The 21,039-nt window shown below is 38.3% G+C and overlaps 6 protein-coding genes across 10 annotated transcripts in view; 2 read left to right on the top strand and 4 right to left on the bottom strand.

Moving 5' to 3' along the window:
* Window positions 1–21,039, bottom strand: part of cox4i1 (cytochrome c oxidase subunit 4I1) — a 215,925-nt gene that overhangs the window by 144,246 nt on the left and 50,640 nt on the right. The gene's annotated exons all lie outside the window — the stretch shown is intronic.
* LOC140381651 (protein phosphatase 1 regulatory subunit 3E) lies at window positions 239–3,390 on the bottom strand. Its single transcript, XM_072465726.1, has one exon. The coding sequence runs from the start codon at window positions 3,162–3,164 to the stop codon at window positions 2,241–2,243; it is 924 nt and encodes a 307-aa protein (XP_072321827.1). The 5' UTR covers window positions 3,165–3,390; the 3' UTR covers window positions 239–2,240.
* Window positions 3,923–4,996, top strand: cunh16orf46 (chromosome unknown C16orf46 homolog). The gene is made up of 2 exons (XM_072464628.1): window positions 3,923–4,128; window positions 4,208–4,996. The coding sequence occupies exons 1-2, from the start codon at window positions 3,940–3,942 to the stop codon at window positions 4,994–4,996; spliced, it is 978 nt and encodes a 325-aa protein (XP_072320729.1). The 5' UTR covers window positions 3,923–3,939.
* Window positions 7,299–10,360, bottom strand: atmin (ATM interactor). Its single transcript, XM_072465707.1, has 4 exons — window positions 10,029–10,360; window positions 9,616–9,741; window positions 9,313–9,512; window positions 7,299–9,213 (listed from the first exon to the last, which is right to left on the bottom strand). The coding sequence occupies exons 1-4, from the start codon at window positions 10,254–10,256 to the stop codon at window positions 7,524–7,526; spliced, it is 2,244 nt and encodes a 747-aa protein (XP_072321808.1). The 5' UTR covers window positions 10,257–10,360; the 3' UTR covers window positions 7,299–7,523.
* On the top strand, window positions 17,993–19,284 carry cmc2 (C-x(9)-C motif containing 2). Of its 5 annotated transcripts, none has more exons than XM_072465740.1 (5): window positions 17,993–18,217; window positions 18,430–18,503; window positions 18,733–18,803; window positions 18,870–18,941; window positions 19,022–19,284. In XM_072465740.1, exons 2-5 carry the CDS (start codon window positions 18,467–18,469, stop codon window positions 19,103–19,105), a joined length of 264 nt encoding a protein of 87 aa, XP_072321841.1. In that variant the 5' UTR covers window positions 17,993–18,217; window positions 18,430–18,466; the 3' UTR covers window positions 19,106–19,284. The 5 variants fall into 5 exon arrangements, with proteins under 5 accessions (XP_072321841.1, XP_072321843.1, XP_072321844.1 ...); XM_072465742.1 differs by having other exon boundaries at window positions 18,729–18,803; XM_072465741.1 differs by having other exon boundaries at window positions 17,997–18,085.
* Window positions 20,450–21,039, bottom strand: part of LOC140381638 (chromodomain Y-like protein 2) — a 36,658-nt gene continuing 36,068 nt past the window's right edge. Inside the window, exon 7 of the mRNA XM_072465712.1 lies at window positions 20,450–21,018. Coding sequence (XP_072321813.1) covers window positions 20,860–21,018 — 159 coding nt within the window. The 3' untranslated portion in view covers window positions 20,450–20,859. The remainder of the gene's footprint in view (window positions 21,019–21,039) is intronic.

Raw genomic sequence — 21,039 nt, 5'->3', positions numbered from 1 at the left:
TGGCCTCCTTCCAGTCCCCTTTAAACTCCCATTGAAAAGGCAGAGCCAGTGAGCAGGGCTAGACGTTGGATTCAAACAAGGCTCTATTGTGACACTATTTTAGTCTCAGTCATGGAGAGAGAAAACAGTGTCTTGGATTGAAATCGATTTAAGGACGTTTCGCAAACAGGTCATCAATGATGAGGCTGCAGCCAATGGCATTCTGAGCCCAACCTTGTACACATCATTGAAACAAATGTATTGATCACAAATGCTTTTATTTAATGGTGGTTTAACAAAATACATAATACAGTCAAATGTAAAACTAATCTTAAAAGATGAGCTCAGTGGTTAACAGTGCATGCTAGTTTAAAAACATGTAGAACATAATACAAATGTGCAAATTTTTACTTTCAATGGGAAACAGAAGAAAACAGGACATAAGATGGATGTTCTTTGTTAGTAGCTTTGAAGGGACTAGTGTCTTTCATTTTAACCCATTCCTTGTCTTTCACCAAGTGCATCAAACTGTTTTTGCCATCTCAAAGTAGATGTCACACGTCACATTTAGCCATAGTATAAAGTGCACCTGGTCATAAATCACAGCAATTACACATGGTCCTGAATATTTAAAAATATTGACAAACATTTTAAGGAATGCATAATGCACTTCTGAAACGGCAAATGATTTGGTTTTGTTTCTGAGAAAATGTCCGAACATCTGCAGTCCAAATAATCAATGTGCTTTTCCACTTCCACTTTCCATCAGACAAAAATATAGCATCTCCTTAACTTACCATTTAATTTACTACATAAAGAATACAACAAAATACATTGTAGTTTTTACTTATTATTAGTATTATATGTTTTATGTAGCACCTTGGCACAAAAGCAAGTTATAATGGCAATAAAACAGATTCTGATTCTGATAGACAAATAGGAAGACATTCTAGGTAAATTCTTTGAACATTTACACACATATTTGTACACATATTTATACTTCAATGAGCAGTGATGCAACATGGTATACAAGAGTCAAAATCTAAGTGAACGTAAAGCCCTTCAGTAATGATGCATCAATAACAGAATGGGACACATTTCACAACAATAGAAAGAAATAAAGTAGGATTTGGACATTAAGTCTGTTGTTTGATGCATCCCATACACATGGGGCTTTAGACTTGTGCCTTGTGGCTTGGTACACAGTATACAGAAGCTTGTACTCAAGTTACACTGATCAATATGCAAGCACATTGTTACAGAAACACAGTGACTTCATGATTTGCCATTTGAAACACATTATTTTAGAGAACATAAACCAATACAAACTAAGCCCATTTCTAAATGAGCTGTACGTGATGTTCATGTTATTGATAGTTATTGAACAAACTGGAAATAAAAACACAATTAATCTGTGCCAAAAAGTGGTCACAATAATAGTTGATGTCACCTACATTCAAGGCAGAATGCTCTATATAAAATGGAACAGATCTCAGAAGCCTTCATCATGTACATAAGAGCCAAAGACATACTCAGTTCTACAGGTCGCACGAACTTGATGTGCCTGCACTTCCAAGACTGTGACTTTATGACTAGAGGTAAAGGTCATATGAGAGCACCTGCTACATGCACGGGAGCGACCAGTATTAGGGAAAGGGTTCACTGTAATAGTGGGTGACTCATTGAAATGTAGCGGCCACTACATTTCATTTCGTGGCATCTTAAAACGGCACATAATCTGTGCAATAGCACATCAGTAGTTGCTCAGAGTTTTCTGTGTCATTAATAACACAAATGTGTGGTCAAATACAGTAAAACGGCATTTTATAAGCATACGCTATCCTGGAAATGAAACATAGAAAATAAGCTGGACATTAAATCAAATGTAGTTACCCTTGAGCACACCTATAAAGCCTCTGCCTAAAGTCATCATTTGGCATGTGAAAGTGCTGACGCGTTGATAGAGTGGGATGTCAAACAGTGATGCCAATAGTCTTTTCCCCTCAGCACGTGTTACATAATGCGACATGCCCCCCAAAGGGCACTGCCCGCGCCGACACGCGCCAACCACGTGTTACAGGTGTCAAGTGATTGGTCATGAGCAGCACTCACGTGATCAAATTGAGTTTAGATTAGTTTTTTTCAATTAGCCGATAGCAATGATTATTTCGAGCTAATAAGTGGGTTCACGAGGCTACCAGGGGGTCACAGGAGGAATCATCACAGGAGAAATCATCATGACGCGTCTTTACGCACGCGGCTCAGATAAAGTGAATCCATCCATTCTCCCACTCGCGGGGCGGCGACATCTTCAGCCGCCGTGGTCGGACCTTGTAATTGATTCCGTTGTTATTGTCCCAATACTCCGTCCCACCAACACAGTATTTAATTGCAAACTGCAGCGTGCCTCCATTGTCCAGGTAAGTGGGCATCACGATTTTGAAGCAGAATTTGTCTGTGGCGCCATCACTAGAGTTGGGAACATACGAGGCCAGGCTGTCCATGAAGGAGAGCCAATTATTGAGAGAGTAACGCAGGGAAACGCTCTTTTCAAACGCCAAGTTTAAGACGCGGACAAAGCCAGACAGACTGAACTCATCCGCTTCCACAGACTCCAATAAGACCTTGACCTCTCTCACCTTCTGGTCGAAGCCAGGGAGAGTGTTCGGGTTCTTGAACTCCAGCTCCATAAACATGGCGTGCGTCACGGGCCTCGGGAACTTTGTGTCTAAATGGTTCAGGTGCATCGGTCCTTTGGAGAGTTTGGCGAGTATACGCTCCGGCACATCCGGTTCATCAGCATCATTAAAATGCCTGACAGAGATAAGCTCCAAGCCCAAAGCGTCGGCAAAGCGGACCTTCTTCTGGCTGCTGGGACTTCTGCTCCGGGAGATCTCTAACTTTGCTCTCTCCGTGGACGTGGGGAGCGACTTACACCTGCGCCGCAGAGTGGGGCTCTGTGACGGCTTGAGGAGGATTTCCCTGCCCCGGGGCCTCTCGTCCACCACCGGACACTCCACGGGCTCACAGGTGACGTTTATCACGTCGAAATCATCCCCTTCTTCCAGACGCGGGTTTGCTGCGGTCAGGCTGCCGAACAGTCCAGCGATGCAGCTGTAGTTCCGGGGCAGACAGTTCTTTGGGGGCAGCATGACCACGAATGAGTGCCCAGACTCCCCTTCCATAAAACTCACCAGTCCCCGCACTGCAGAAGTCAAGTAGTCGTGAGCACCCCCCAAGTCCCGCACGAAGCCGCGCTGAACGCAGTGTGCCCGGCGCGGATAGGCGCGCGCGGCACGTCACGCACGCACGCGCGCTGAGAGCCAATCACACGCGCTGTTGTTGCAGGTGCCGGTACAAGCCATTTCTCTTCAGCGAGTGACGTTTTCCAATTATATTCAGATGATAACCGCTCATTCAGATAAAACCTGCGCAGCTTTTCACACAGGCTGAACAGCTGCTCAGGCTTTGTGTTTTTCTCCTGTTGCTCAGCGACTGTCAATGACGTCGAATGTTGTCGCTACGTGCGCAGCCTCATCCCTGCGATGGTGTCGCCCGCAGTGCAAACAAACCGCTGCAAACACCGTCTCTAAGAGCGAATGGCAACGAATCCCAGGCTCAAAATCAAATGTTTGTTTTATGAGACGATGCACGGGATTAAACAGAAGCTGTGGCGTTGATGCAAAGTGAAGGTGCAGAAAATGAACACGCAGTACCCGCTCTGCCACGCCCCCTCACACCGCGTCACGAGCCCTCCATGCGGCGCTACCCCTGTTGACATGACAACGGAGCCTGTGATGGTATTCGGGGCTCTTGAGTTGTGGAGGAACTCCGCCGACCATGAAGACGCAGGACAAGACAATGCAGCCAATATGAAAGTAGGCAACGTGAAATGCGTGAGTAACGTTACCTTATATATCCATGAGCTTCTAAATACAGTCACGCGTACAGCTGCACACAATGGAAACTATGAACGCACAGGACAGTGGCGCGGCTGAACAATGCGATGACCAACACGCAGTAGACAGCACATCAGACACAACACCAGACCGAAGACACGTCAATGTTCTGCTAGAATTAAGTGAGGAAGAGTTTATGAAAGAGCTGCGTCCCCACGAGTATCGACGTGACCAGGGCTGGGAGGAAGCTGTAAGTACAAACTCTTTGCTTTTATGCTGCTTTCTCAATATCACATCTGCACGCTTAACATGTCCAAATATAATTGCAGGTGTGTGGCTGGGCAAGATCCGCTCCACTTGCCTCTCTTCTTCTGAGTGAGAAGGCAGACCATAAACTAAAGCGTGCTGAACGTGATTCTTCCTCATCTGTAGAACCAGATCGTTCACTTGAGCAGCCCAGTGAGACACAATGGAGGCCTCCGACTAGGTTAAGGTCCACAATATCAAGCCAGCACACGTGGGCATCTACCAAGCATGACGGACCAAACCTGACCTCTGAATGTCCAGACATGACTTTTGTAGATGGCATTTCCAGAACAATGGCTCAGCTCGACGTAGAAGATCAGACAAGGGACACCAGGACTCCTTTTCAGCATCAACTGATCTCAAAATGCAGATTGGCAGAGAACAAGTCCCCAAAGCCTCGGAAAAACAGCATGAAGACCAGCAATTCCTTAGTTCCAATTAAAAACTTCACCTTTTTACCACCCATCAATATGCCACAAAATCAACAAAACCTCAGCAAACACAGACAAAGTGAATTGGATATGGAAAACTTTTTGATTATTGATAAGATAAGCAGGATTCAAGGAACAAAGGGTGATCTGGTTTATACGTCCGAGCTTGCCAAGGACACATACAATGAGGCAGTTTCATCCAAGTACAGGACATGCCAACATAACCCACACTATTACTCTGCTGTGAGTGTGACCGCTCCGAAGAGGTATCATGTAACTGTGTCCTCCAAACCTGAAACACTGCACCCTGCTGGGTACTCCATGAGCAAGGCGCTTCAAGCAGGCACTGCAGCCAACAGGCCCAGCTGCTTGTACTCCTAGACCAGAACCATTAGAAAGATGATTGATTATATACAGCATATTGATCTATATACTTGAGCCTACCAAAGAGAAAGTTACAGGTGACTGTACTTTTCCCACATTCATTTTAAACTCGGCTTTAAAACTGGATTGTTGCTTTTCATTCAAAAGATGTAGTTTGTCACTATCGAAATGGTCTTAATTTGTTGTTCTTAAACCAATGGATGGGACTGAACATGTGGGAGCTGTTTGATTCTCTGCAATATAATATTGTTTGTGTGCCAAAATGTAATGCCATCTACAACACAGTTGTACTTGTTATATCTGTAATATACAATGCAATATACACATTTTAATGTTTTTCTCTAAATGTGGCTTTTATCTATGTAATTCAACACTCATATTAAACTGCGCCCACATCAGACACTGTCCAAGACGTATCAAATAGCCATACGCATATTTTGTCAGTATTTTTATTTGTGATAACTGCAGTACATCACAAATATTCTAAGCAATTCAACATATACAGATAACTGAAATAAAGTTCAACACATTTATTGTGCTAAGATTAAAGCATGCATTTGTAGGGATGTAAAATAAGTGTTTCCCTATTTCATGTAAGAACACAATTTGGGGAGAATAGTTTGTTTTCCTTTAACTTCAGCCTTGAGCAACGCACATTTCTTTCCCCTTTAATGTTGATGATAATGTGCACAATTAAAATATTGTGTTTCTTAAAACATGCAGCACTTAATGGGTCTATTGCAATATCTATGCAACAATGTTGAATCAATCAAACAAGGTTGAAGTATTTATCTTCTTCTATACTTGTATCTAAGCAGTGGAATGAAAGGTAAGGCACCAACTTAAATTGACACATAATCATGGCCTATAGGTCCTAGAGAAGTCATCTGAAAGGTGAGTGTGTGCTTTATGAGGTAAAGTAGTGCAGAGATCAAGTCCCACGCACACACAAAAACCAACCGATTGAAACAATTACACAAATCTAGACTTCAGGTAATATTCAAAATTGTGCCAAGCATAAACATTACAGGATTTCTATTGTACCACCACATTAGTAATGTCTACACGTCGAATGTTAAGGAACTGACCTAACCACAGACAGACATAAGATTAAGACATTAAGACACGATAGAGCAGAGCTATTCAACATAAGGCCCGGGGGCCAAATCAGGCCTTTTAAGAGACTTAATCCGGCCCACAACCTATCTTCTAAATTTTAAACTCTTGTTTACTGGTTTAATTCTGGGTTAGCACGAGTTTAGTGTTTCAGAACAGGGACACCACATCCAAAATCCAAGTAGCATGCATGACCCAGCTATTCACAAAAGAGAATGAAGTCTGCACAGCTAAATTAGCTCCCAGATGTATTAATGTGCTTGTTTCTAATTACTTGTGGTGCACAATAATACATTTGGGAGCTAATTTAACTGTGCAGACTTTATTGTTTGTTAGCACTAGGCACTAGTTTAGACCTGGTTTGGTCTCGGGTTAGTCATTGTTTAATACTGGTTCAGCCCTGGATGGGCTATTTTGCAAAGCAATTTTAGTAAAGCATTTTGTATATTATTTCTCACAAAAAAAATATCAGTAGTAATTTTATTGTATTAACTGAATTTAGTGAACCAGTGTTGAAGATATTTTGTGCAACTCAAAATTTAGTTCCAGTGGTGGCGTGTTGTGAGGCCTTGGCCCTCCAAAAAATCTAGCCGTCTGGAAAATAAAGTTGAATAGCCCTCAGGATAACGCATCCTCCTCATTCATCCTCAGAAGTGCGCAGGCTTTTTTACCTTTTTATGGAGCGCGTCCAAACGTTTCAAAATGTCTAAAATTCCGAAAGACTTTGACATGATCTGCGTTCACCTCCAAGTTGAGGAGCAAAAGCATAGAGCTTTGCTCAAAAGCACATTTCCATTCAGTTAGTAACAATGACAGGACGGGACAGTTTTAAGTGTGCCATTGCACAGTTAAAGCTAAGCTTCTATTGTTCACCTAATGTGCAGTCTCAAGAGGCAACTAATGGTAGAACACTTATCTAGAGTTTTAGGGCTGGTTAATGTTCAAATTATTTGTAAACTATGAGTAAAAGATCTGAAACAGTAAAGCACTCAGAGTACTCATGCAGTGCCCATAAAGAACATAAGTACAATTACTTTTCCAGTCAGTGGCATAAAAGAAAGCCTTCTTTAATTTTTAGAACATATCGGTAATACTTAAACAAAACCCCTTCCCAACCTCAGTGCGACAGCCAGCCAGGTGTCAATCAAATAAATGCAATTAAGTAAATAAACAAAACTAAATATTTGGGCAATTTATACATGTGCAAACAAATATTTCAAACTGTCATATCCTTTACGCTATAAAGTGCACAGTCAAAGAACAGCTCCAGGGAAGGGGCGCTCAGTGGAATGCCTTAAACATTTTCAATAACTTCTCACATGAGGCCGTCAATTGCTGTAAGCAGTAGCAGTATAGGCTAATTCTTGAGGGGAAATCTAAAACCTGTATCTCTCTAGCTTGCTTAACTTCAGTGATTGGGCTTCTGTGGCTGTGGAAAGAGAACACTAAGCTGCTCACATGTCTGTGTTTCTACCGAGCTGAAATGAGACTCCATATTCCAGGCCAGGTCTGCTGACAGGAAGTCATCCATGACAGTTTGTGTTTCATTACTGGTGAGGAAGAGTTGACCTAGGCCCTCAGCCTGGCAGGTCACAGTCTGTGTCTCTGTGCTACTCAGTAACCTAGCACTGTCCCCTTGATTAACAGAAAGAGCAGTTTGAGCCGAAAAACTTGAAGGAAAAGTTGGAACATCGGTCTGAGTTTCAGTATCTGATGATTCAGTGCTCATAGAGAAACTTGAATGCCGTAATATGCTACCAAGTGGCACATGGCTCCCAGCATTAAGTAAAAAATTAAGATCTGTCTGGGTTTGGGTATCAAATAATTCAAGGTCATGGGTTTGGTTTCGATTTGGTCCTACATTTTGGTCTAGTTCATCCATAAGAAGGAAGTCAGTTTGAGTCTGGATGTCTAAAGACTCCAGGTGTGTGTCACCACTTAGACCCCCAAACTCACTCTCCTCTGTTTGCGTCTGAATATGTACAGCACTGAGAAACTCCTCAAAGTCAAAGTCTATTGAATTATGCTGCTCCTGAACTGAGCCGAGTCCAGCCCCACACCTTGCTGACGTGCCGGACAAAATATTCTCCAAATCATTCAGCAAAGACATTGTTTGAGTCTGGTTGTCTGCCATGTTACTCGAGTTGAGGTCTTCTGTCTGCACGGCAAAACACATTGAACTCGCAGACTTCATGTCCTCATAAATACTGCTCCCACCAGGATTCAATGCATCCAGGTCTATGACTGTTGTCTGAGTAGAAACATTGAGGCTGTTATCATTGAATGGGTCAGAACACATGGAAGCTGGATTCTGAGACTTGTTCTCCAACTGTGCTGTGCAAGTCTGTGTCCGTCTAGTTTTGAATGAAGCCGCAACAGAAGGGGACCAAGAAACCTGACACAAGGACTGGTTCTCCGTTTGTGCTCCAATTGATGTAGTAGATTTGGCTCTTAAGGAGGTCTGAGTTTCAACATTGACTGGCAAGAGCACTTGGGCACTGACACTGATGTCGGTTTGGGAGCAGGATGAAACTGAAGAGTCAGTAACAGAATATAGAGCCATTGCTTCAGTCTCCGCTGCAGGCACTTTGGACAAGTAAGACTGATCAGTTTGAATGTTGGTGGACATGCTTCTTCCTCGTGCAATAGAGTCCTCCAGCACTAGATGATCCAAATTCACTTGAACGCCTATGCTTATGGGGTCTGGGTTAGAACAGAAAGAGGTCAAGACGTGCTTCCTTCCTCCAATGCCTTGAGGTACCAGGTGAAGCGTGCCAACTGAGCCTTGGTTATCAAAAGCAAGTACAAGAGGTCTTAAAGCGCCATTTTCTGAAGATGGTAAGAGAACTGGTAGGTGTGCCAACTGCATGACGGGAACACTGAACAAAGCCATTTTTGGTTTAGGCAAAAGTAACTTTTGAAAATTAGTTTGAGAATATGACCTTTTATTGACTGCATCTGGTGAATGACTGGTGTCATGACAACGAGAGCCCTCTGTTGGTTCACCAACCGTAGGAATAATGTGGTGAGCAGTAGCCTTAAACTTCTCACAGACATTCAGTTCTTTCTCCATTTTTCTTTTCTTAACTGGAGGGATTCTGTAGAGAAACAAAAGTGACAGAAGTAAACATCTAAAAAGGACATGCAAAAACAGGCTTAAAATCAATACATTGAAAGTGTGTGTCGCTTGTACATGCCTGTGTTCTGTAGGAATCTCATGTCCTGTTCTGTAAACATGAGAGAGGAGTGCAGCCCTGCTGGCATAAGGACAACCACACGTACACTGATATGTCTTTCCACAATCTTCTATGTGTCTCTTTAAGTCCCATTCTGTGCTGTAGCCATTGTTACACTTGCTGCACTTGTGTTTCTTCTCTGCATGCATCTTCATAAAATGCTACGAGGGGAAAAAACAGGGCAAACACATGACATGGTACATGACACAGCTAAAAAACATCTTCAATAACTACAGCAATGAATAGAACATAAATCATACTTACTTGTTTAACTAAGGAGAACTGAGAAAATGGCCGGCTCGGGCCTCTGGGGCAGCCCTCAATTGGACAGCAGTAAAGTTTCTGTGGGCCCTTCATGTCTTTTCTGACAGTGGGGTTTACAATGCCATCCTAAGGGACACACATGGATTAGCCCAGTGAAAGTAGACATGATTTACAGAACTGCCTATGGTAACTATTTAAGCTTCCAATCAGATCTATAATATAGTTGAACCGATGGACTGGCGTTAATGTGCGTTACTTTGTTGGAATAACCCTAGTAGTAGTTAAGGTTAGCGTAGTTTATTGGATTATATTACTGCTGTTGGTTACGGTAAATATCCAGTGTTTTCAGGAAAATCAGTATTTTATCGTAGCTAATGATAAGCCTGGTGATCACACAGTGGTACCGCACTTACCTTTACTCTGTGCGACTTGACAAGGTGCATGTTCAGGGCAGGAGAGTTTGGGAGTATCTTCCCACATCCCTCCACTGTGCAGAGGATGTTAGTTCGCACTTCTTTAGTCAACTCTGGGATTGAGGGTTTTATTATTTCCCGAGACTGCGACACAGACTCGAGACGTGTTTGGTCGCTTGGAAAGGCAAACATTCGCTCTACAGCTTCACTGGATTTAAAGGCAGCCATTTTCTATGTTGAAAAATGTTCTTTAAAAAATACCTTTCAAACAGCATTGAATAACTAAGCATCTAAAGTCCCTCAGCTCAGTCCTTCGCTTGCTTTGAGTTGCCATCTTACCCACGCAGATTTGTCCCGGAAATACATCACACGTGTTCTGCAAAACTTCCAATTACTTTCAAAATAAATATAAAATTTGCAAAACCATCATAACGTAATATACAATTATGAAATTGTTTATCAATGAATATGATATGACGATAGATAGTATGTATGTCACTGTGACAAATGTGGGAAACACAACATATCTCCCGGAAAAAAAAATGAGTCCTTGTCCTAGTCCTTTGTCACAGGCTAATAAGTATAAAATGAGATGATGCAAATATGGTAGATATATTTGTGTATATGTATGTATCAATTTTGGAATCACACTTTGCTAAGCAAAACTTGAAATGCGTCAATAAAGAGCAAAGATCCAGGTAAAAGATTAGAGCAGGAGTTCCCCCTAGTGGACATTTTTGTCAATAGCGACAACAAGAGATCATTTAAAAACATTTCTTGTAGACCATATTTTATTCACATAATATTTATACAGGGGATACGACGGAGTATAAGGGCCAACCAAGATCAGATCAGCTTCATAGCTTTAAACAAACAAAACACAGAGCTGTTACTGGACTGTACCATTATGCAACACTGAGGGGGGAGCCCGTAACATGGTATCTGCCTTTATTGTCTTTATATTATGAGAGTTTTCTCGTTATTTAATGAGAAAAAAAGTCATTAATTAATTACTTTATTCTCGTAGTGCCCCGCATTTTTTTGTTTTGGTTGGCCCTTATACTACGTAAGGGGAAGACCACAAGGAGAGAAGCTTTCTTTTTCATGGGTATTTTGTGTTAAGAAAACACACACAAAACAACTGAATATCAAGATAAAATGTCAATAAAACACAGAATAAATTAACAAATACAGATACAATATGTAATAAAAAATAAGATAAGAAAACCTTAATTTGTCCCACAATGGGAACATTTCATTGTTGCAACAGATTAGTTACAGAAGTACAATATTAAAGAAACAGATAACTTATAACAAAAACTATTGTAAAAAAACAACTCCTATAACGCTGATTACTTACAACTCTTATCATGCAAGGCATAATTACTGTCTTTGCAGGTAATCTTTAACAAGTGCCTTAATTTCATGTCATGGATTATCCAATTTAAACAACGGTACAAGGAGAGACTTTAGGCCTGTGTCGGTGCTTCAGTCTAAGAAATATCCACGCATTTGAGGTGGTTTGTCGCATTATCCATAACATTTTTTAACTTCACTTAAAACGTCTAAACGTTGCAGTTTTAACTTCCTGTGTTGGTTTTATTTATTTATTTTTATTCACAGGCGGAAACAATGCTCCTTTCCTTCTTTTTCGTTTCTGTCTCTGTCTTTCTGCTTATTTTACACCATGTCCCATGGAACTACGTGTGAAAATGAGCTTTCAGCTAAATCCGGTGTATTTATAGCATTAGCTGTTCGGTAATACATGCTGTCCCAGTCAAATAAATAGTTAAATAAAATAAACTAACTAAACATTTCAAATACTACAGGTCAAAAGTGAATTGCGTTTTTTTTTTTTTTTTTTAACTCAAACATAGATTTACTCGTGCACTTCAACAAAAAGTGCACGAGTATTTCACTTAAGTTTTCTGTATTTTGCAACAAAAACAAATAACACCTGATCATTGATTTTTCAATACTGAATTCTGAAAATAAAACAGCCATAAATACATTAATCGCGTTGTAGGCGTCGTGCCTCACACATGGAACCTAGCTTGGATCATTTGTACTCCAAAATGTACAACCCAAATATATCCATGGTACAACCCGATATCATAATACATCCATGGTACAACCCGATATTAAAACAGATTCATGGTACAACCCGATATTATAATACATCCATGGTACAACCCAATATTATAATACATCCATGGTACAACCCGATATTATAATACATCCATGGTACAACCCGATATTATAATACATCCATGGTACAACCCGATATTATAATACATCCATGGTACAACCCAATATTATAATACATCCATGGTACAACCCGATATTATAATACATCCATGGTACAACCCGATATTATAATACATCCATGGTACAACCCGATATTATAATACATCCATGGTACAACCCGATATTATAACAGATTCATGGTACAACCCGATATTATAATACATCCATGGTACAACCCGATATCATAATACATCCATGGTACAACCCGATATTAAAACAGATTCATGGTACAACCCGATATTATAATACATCCATGGTACAACCCGATATCATAATACATCCATGGTACAACCCGATATCATAATACATCCATGGTACAACCCGATATTATAATACATCCATGGTACAACCCAATATTATAATACATCCATGGTACAACCCGATATTAAAACAGATTCATGGTACAACCCGATATTATAATACATCCATGGTACAACCCAATATTATAATACATCCATGGTACAACCCGATATTAAAACAGATTCATGGTACAACCCGATATTATAATACATCCATGGTACAACCCGATATCATAATACATCCATGGTACAACCCGATATTATAACAGATTCATGGTACAACCCGATATTATAATACATCCACGGTACAACCCGATATTATAATACATCCATGGTACAACCCGATATTATAACAGATTCATGGTACAACCCGATATTATAATACATCCATGGTACAACCCGATATCATAATACATCCATGGTACAACCCGATATTAAAACAGATTCATGGTACAACCCGATATTATAATACATCCATGGTACAACCCGATATTATAATACATCCATGGTACAACCCGATATTATAATACACACATGGTACAACCCGATATTATAATACATCCATGGTACAACCCGATATTATAATACATCCATGGTACAACCCAATATTATAATACATCCATGGTACAACCCGATATTATAATACATCCATGGTACAACCCAATATTATAATACATCCATGGTACAACACGATATTATAATACACACATGGTACAACCCGATATTATAATACATCCATGGTACAACCCGATATTATAATACATCCATGGTACAACACGATATTATAATACATCCATGGTACAACCCGATATTATAATACATCCATGGTACAACCCGATATTATAATACACACATGGTACAACACGATATTATAACAGATTCATGGTACAACCCGATATTATAATACATCCACGGTACAACCCGATATTATAATACATCCATGGTACAACCCGATATTATAACAGATTCATGGTACAACCCGATATTATAATACATCCATGGTACAACCCGATATCATAATACATCCATGGTACAACCCGATATCATAATACATCCATGGTACAACCCGATATTATAATACATCCATGGTACAACCCAATATTATAATACATCCATGGTACAACCCGATATTAAAACAGATTCATGGTACAACCCGATATTATAATACATCCATGGTACAACCCAATATTATAATACATCCATGGTACAACCCGATATTAAAACAGATTCATGGTACAACCCGATATTATAATACATCCATGGTACAACCCGATATCATAATACATCCATGGTACAACCCGATATTATAACAGATTCATGGTACAACCCGATATTATAATACATCCACGGTACAACCCGATATTATAATACATCCATGGTACAACCCGATATTATAACAGATTCATGGTACAACCCGATATTATAATACATCCATGGTACAACCCGATATCATAATACATCCATGGTACAACCCGATATTAAAACAGATTCATGGTACAACCCGATATTATAATACATCCATGGTACAACCCGATATTATAATACATCCATGGTACAACCCGATATTATAATACACACATGGTACAACCCGATATTATAATACATCCATGGTACAACCCGATATTATAATACATCCATGGTACAACCCAATATTATAATACATCCATGGTACAACCCGATATTATAATACATCCATGGTACAACCCAATATTATAATACATCCATGGTACAACACGATATTATAATACACACATGGTACAACCCGATATTATAATACATCCATGGTACAACCCGATATTATAATACATCCATGGTACAACACGATATTATAATACATCCATGGTACAACCCGATATTATAATACATCCATGGTACAACCCGATATTATAATACACACATGGTACAACACGATATTATAACAGATTCATGGTACAACCCGATATTATAATACATCCACGGTACAACCCGATATTATAATACATCCATGGTACAACCCGATATTATAACAGATTCATGGTACAACCCGATATTATAATACATCCATGGTACAACCCGATATCATAATACATCCATGGTACAACCCGATATTAAAACAGATTCATGGTACAACCCGATATTATAATACATCCATGGTACAACCCGATATTATAATACATCCATGGTACAACCCGATATTATAATACACACATGGTACAACCCGATATTATAATACACACATGGTACAACCCGATATTATAATACATCCATGGTACAACCCGATATTATAATACACACATGGTACAACCCGATATTATAATACATCCATGGTACAACCCGATATTATAATAGATCCATGGTACAACACGATATTACAATACATCCATGGTACAACCCGATATTATAATACACACATGGTACAACCCGATATTATAATACACACATGGTACAACCCGATATTATAATACACACATGGTACAACCCGATATTATAATACATCCATGGTACAACCCAATATTATAATACATCCATGGTACAACCCGATATTATAATACACACATGGTACAACCCGATATTATAATACATCCATGGTACAACCCAATATTATAATACACACATGGTACAACCCGATATTATAATACATCCATGGTACAACCCGATATTATAATACATCCATGGTACAACCCGATATTATAACAGATTCATGGTACAACCCGATATTATAATACATCCATGGTACAACCCAATATTATAATACATCCATGGTACAACACGATATTATAATACACACATGGTACAACCCGATATTATAATACATCCATGGTACAACCCGATATTATAATACATCCATGGTACAACACGATATTATAATACATCCATGGTACAACCCGATATTATAATACATCCATGGTACAACCCGATATTATAATACACACATGGAACAACCCGATATTATAATAGATCCATGGTACAACCCGATATTATAATACATCCATGGTACAACCCGATATTATAATACATCCATGGTACAACCCAATATTATAATAAGATAAGATAAGATATAAATAAATACATCCATGGTACAACCCGATATTATAATACATCCATGGTACAACCCGATATTATAATACACACATGGTACAACCCGATATTATAATACATCCATGGTACAACCCGATATTATAATACATCCATGGTACAACCCGATATTATAATACACACATGGTACAACACGATATTATAACAGATTCATGGTACAACCCGATATTATAATACATCCACGTACAACCCGATATTATAATACATCCATGGTACAACCCGATATTATAACAGATTCATGGTACAACCCGATATTATAATACATCCATGGTACAACCCGATATCATAATACATCCATGGTACAACCCGATATTAAAACAGATTCATGGTACAACCCGATATTATAATACATCCATGGTACAACCCGATATTATAATACATCCATGGTACAACCCGATATTATAATACACACATGGTACAACCCGATATTATAATACACACATGGTACAACCCGATATTATAATACATCCATGGTACAACCCGATATTATAATACACACATGGTACAACCCGATATTATAATACATCCATGGTACAACCCGATATTATAATAGATCCATGGTACAACACGATATTACAATACATCCATGGTACAACCCGATATTATAATACATCCATGGTACAACCCGATATTATAATACACACATGGTACAACCCGATATTATAATACATCCATGGTACAACCCAATATTATAATACACACATGGTACAACCCGATATTATAATACATCCATGGTACAACCCAATATTATAACAGATTCATGGTACAACCCGATATTATAATACATCCATGATACAACCCGATATTATAATACATCCATGGTACAACACGATATTATAACAGATTCATGGTACAACCCGATATTATAATACATCCATGGTACAACCCGATATTATAACAGATTCATGGTACAACCCGATATTATAATACATCCATGGTACAACCCAATATTATAATACATCCATGGTACAACACGATATTATAATACACACATGGTACAACCCGATATTATAATACATCCATGGTACAACCCGATATTATAATACATCCATGGTACAACACGATATTATAATACATCCATGGTACAACCCGATATTATAATACATCCATGGTACAACCCGATATTATAATACACACATGGAACAACCCGATATTATAATAGATCCATGGTACAACCCGATATTATAATACATCCATGGTACAACCCGATATTATAATACATCCATGGTACAACCCAATATTATAATAAGATAAGATAAGATATAAATAAATACATCCATGGTACAACCCGATATTATAATACATCCATGGTACAACCCGATATTATAATACACACATGGTACAACACGATATTATAACAGATTCATGGTACAACCCGATATTATAATACATCCATGGTACAACCCAATATTAAAACAGATTCATGGTACAACCCGATATTATAATACATCCATGGTACAACCCGATATTAAAACAGATTCATGGTACAACCCGATATTATAATACATCCATGGTACAACCCAATATTATAATACATCCATGGTACAACCCGATATTATAATACATCCATGGTACAACCCGATATTATAATACATCCATGGTACAACCCGATATTATAATACATCCATGTTACAACCCGATATTATAATACACACATGGTACAACCCGATATTATAATACATCCATGGTACAACCCGATATTATAATACATCCATGTTACAACCCGATATTATAACAGATTCATGGTACAACCCGATATTATAATACATCCATGGTACAACCCGATATCATAATACATCCATGGTACAACCCAATATTAAAACAGATTCATGGTACAACCCGATATTATAATACATCCATGGTACAACCCGATATTAAAACAGATTCATGGTACAACCCGATATTATAATACATCCATGGTACAACCCGATATTATAATACATCCATGGTACAACCCGATATTATAATACACACATGGTACAACACGATATTATAACAGATTCATGGTACAACCCGATATTATAATACATCCATGGTACAACCCGATATTAAAACAGATTCATGGTACAACCCGATATTATAATACATCCATGGTACAACCCGATATCATAAAACATCCATGGTACAACCCGATATTATAATACATCCATGGTACAAACATACAAAACTGTAACAAATATTAGAAAATAAAATGTCCCGCCTACATTGAGATAACCACAGCTCATTGGTTGGTTGACAAAGACATTGATTGGCTCTTGCTGCGGTGCCTTGTGCGCATGTCCGCTGCATGTCCGCTGCATGTCTTACCTAAAGCAGACAAAACAAAACTACAGAGACACGAAATAACGCTTAACTTTACCTTTGGAATAAGCATCCGTGAGTTTTCTTTAGTTGTTTGAGTTACTATCTTGATCATTTTGTGGTCTTATATCGATTTAAGGTCCATAATTAGATCGTTGTTTGTCCGTCTCGTTACTAAAGCAGTTTTCAATGACATAACATTTACTGGTGAGTGTATCTCAGTGTTATCATATCTACATGATCTATACTGTTATATCTGTGTATTATATGTTTATTGTGCACGATCCTGTTGAAATAAAAGCCTGTCGTCAACTGTCGCTTTACATTCAGACAGTTTGGATAGTTTCTGTTGTAGTAGGAGGCCTGTTCCATTGTCACCTTTTGTTTGGTATTATCATTTCCCTTTCGTGTGTTTCCAGGTAAGTGTCCAGAGGAGACATTAACACCAACATCAGAATGTCCATTCAAGAAGGAGAGGGATATGGAGGCGCTAGTATCCTTAAGAGATCTGTGCTTGATGTCTTATTGAGATCACATCCTATTATTGTCCCATCATCATTTATTAGTTGAACACAGTTGTGAAAACCTGTTGCATTAAAAAAGCTAACAATAGCCTAAACATGGGTATATATATATTTTTTAGAATGACAAACTGTTAATTCTTCTGACCCCCCATTTGTCCTGCAGAGGCACAGTTGGCCCTTAACTCAGCATGCACACTGACCTGTCACCTCACCTGCACACGGACGAGTGCAATGACCTCATAGCGCAGCTCAGGACGTGCCACCAGGAGGTACTTTAAATATGCAAAGCCTTGTGTTGCCAATGTATTGATACATTGTATTTATTTTCTTTCTAGCATAACTTCAAGAAATTTTTTGGCACCTGTAATGAGTTTGATCGTGCCATGCGGAACTGTCTACATAAAGAGGTAAGAATTATATATATGAAGTATATGTATGAAATACAGTCCCTTTGAATTATAACTAATATTTTCTCATTATTCTACAGCGACTAGAAAAGAGAGAACGCAGCAAGCAACATGCTCTGGAAATGAAGAAGAGGATAAAGGAAGGTTCCAGAGAAAAAGTTTAAATTGCCTTTAAACTTTAAACTGTTTTTCTTGTTTATACAAGGCCTAATGCTGGCCTGCATGGAAAGAATTTCGGTGAAATATATGAACTATGTGGGTATTATTTAAAACTACTTTCTAAAGTATTGACTCATGTCTAGTTTTTGAAATAAACTACCAAATCAATGTTATAGGTTTACAATGTTATGTTATTATATATAATATAATCATGATAATTATATTATGTATTGAAGACAAAAGGTACACTGGGAAAGAACAGATTTATTGTATACAATTCACTCTCCACAATTTCTGACACAATTTGTAAGGCACATTGGGATTTCAGACCAACAACAACCATTATTCTGATCAAAATAAACTCAAAATAATAATTAAGTTGTTTGCATTACTTCCTAACAAATTATCCAAACAAGAACCAAGTCCCAAACTCATGCTCGAAAATCTATGATGCCCGCGGAAACATGTTGGACATAAAATTAAATCACTCACTCCGAATATAAATCAGTGTAAACTATTTCTGGTTTATGATCAAATAAATACACTTTTATTAATAATAAAATAAATAATTGTGACACATTCATGCATACCTGAGTTGATGGCTTTAAGTGACACTTTAAATGTAAAAAATAAAACCACTGTGAATGACTTAAGAGCTTTAAAACACAAACACTCAGGCTTGTACAAACGTTAATGAAAAAAAAAAAAAAAAACTTTCTGGAAGTTCTGCAAGTATTTAAAATCTGCCAAGATACAGCCTTAACATTTACTGACCATTAAAGCTTTAATTTAGGGTCCTCTGAAGCAACGCAAACCACATGGCACTGCATATCCAAAGTTTATCTCCAATAAATAGAAAAATAAATGTCAACTTTCTACCCCAATTACAATGCTGGTTCAAAACATACAACATTCATATAAATACAGTATGTTACAGTAAATGTAAGCACATGCACTTATTTACAAAATTCACTTTGTGTTAATCTGATGCCTTTGTACATTTACTGAGTTATTACGCACAACAATGATTCTTTACATTAGTTTATCACATGCAAACGAGGACAAGACAGACTCCAACTACATACATTACATTGCATTTTGCAGTTTTGTGCTCAAAACACAAAATAAATACTATACTATATTTAATCGATATACAGGCTCAAACAAATATTGTACACGTTCAAGCTGCAATTCCAAACTATAAATCTGAACATTGGTATATAATTAATTATCAAGACTTTATTTTTTTAAATTAAATCATCAGTTCTGGACTGAGTATAAGAATTATATATTTCAATTCTATAATATGAAAGGTAAAACAGTTATCTGTAAGAGCTGATAAGGATAATAGCCGATAATAGACTCGTCTGTTGCTAAACCATCATCGATTCTGGATTGTTCTTGCCGTGAGTAACTTAGTTCAAACTATTAGCAGCCAGCAAAATAGATACTATTGTTGAGAGTTTTCTCTTGCGAGAATCTCAGGAATGTTTAGGAAGCATAAGTCTTAACCTTTAAAATGATAAACTACCAAAATATATATATTTTTTATTTCTTAAATAGAAATACACAAAGAAATAGACTATCTATTTGTCTTTATACATCTGTTTTGTGCTAACAGACCTTTGACTGATCCTTGTATTTGAAACATCTCAAATACGTAGTATCACATACACCTCAAAACAATAAATAGACCTGCACATTTGGCTTCCTTCATTTACAGCTAATCACAGTTTACTTCTGTTTGGGCAGTAGTCACTCACTTGTCAAAAGACTTGTTGTGAAGGTAACTGAACAGTGTCTCCAGACCTTTGGTAGAACACCAGAGCTGCTTCAGCATCTGACACTCCTTCTCATTCACCTCCTCCAGAACTGAGATGATAATACCCCGAACAAGACATTTGGATTCTTCTAACACCTTAAAGATATACAAATCACA

This window comes from Eucyclogobius newberryi, unplaced genomic scaffold (assembly GCF_026437365.1).
Source record: "Eucyclogobius newberryi isolate DKJ021-1_F unplaced genomic scaffold, fEucNew1.0.hap1 SCAF_5, whole genome shotgun sequence".
Lineage (NCBI taxonomy): Eukaryota > Metazoa > Chordata > Actinopteri > Gobiiformes > Gobiidae > Eucyclogobius > Eucyclogobius newberryi.
This window is presented reverse-complemented; position numbering and strand designations above follow the sequence as displayed.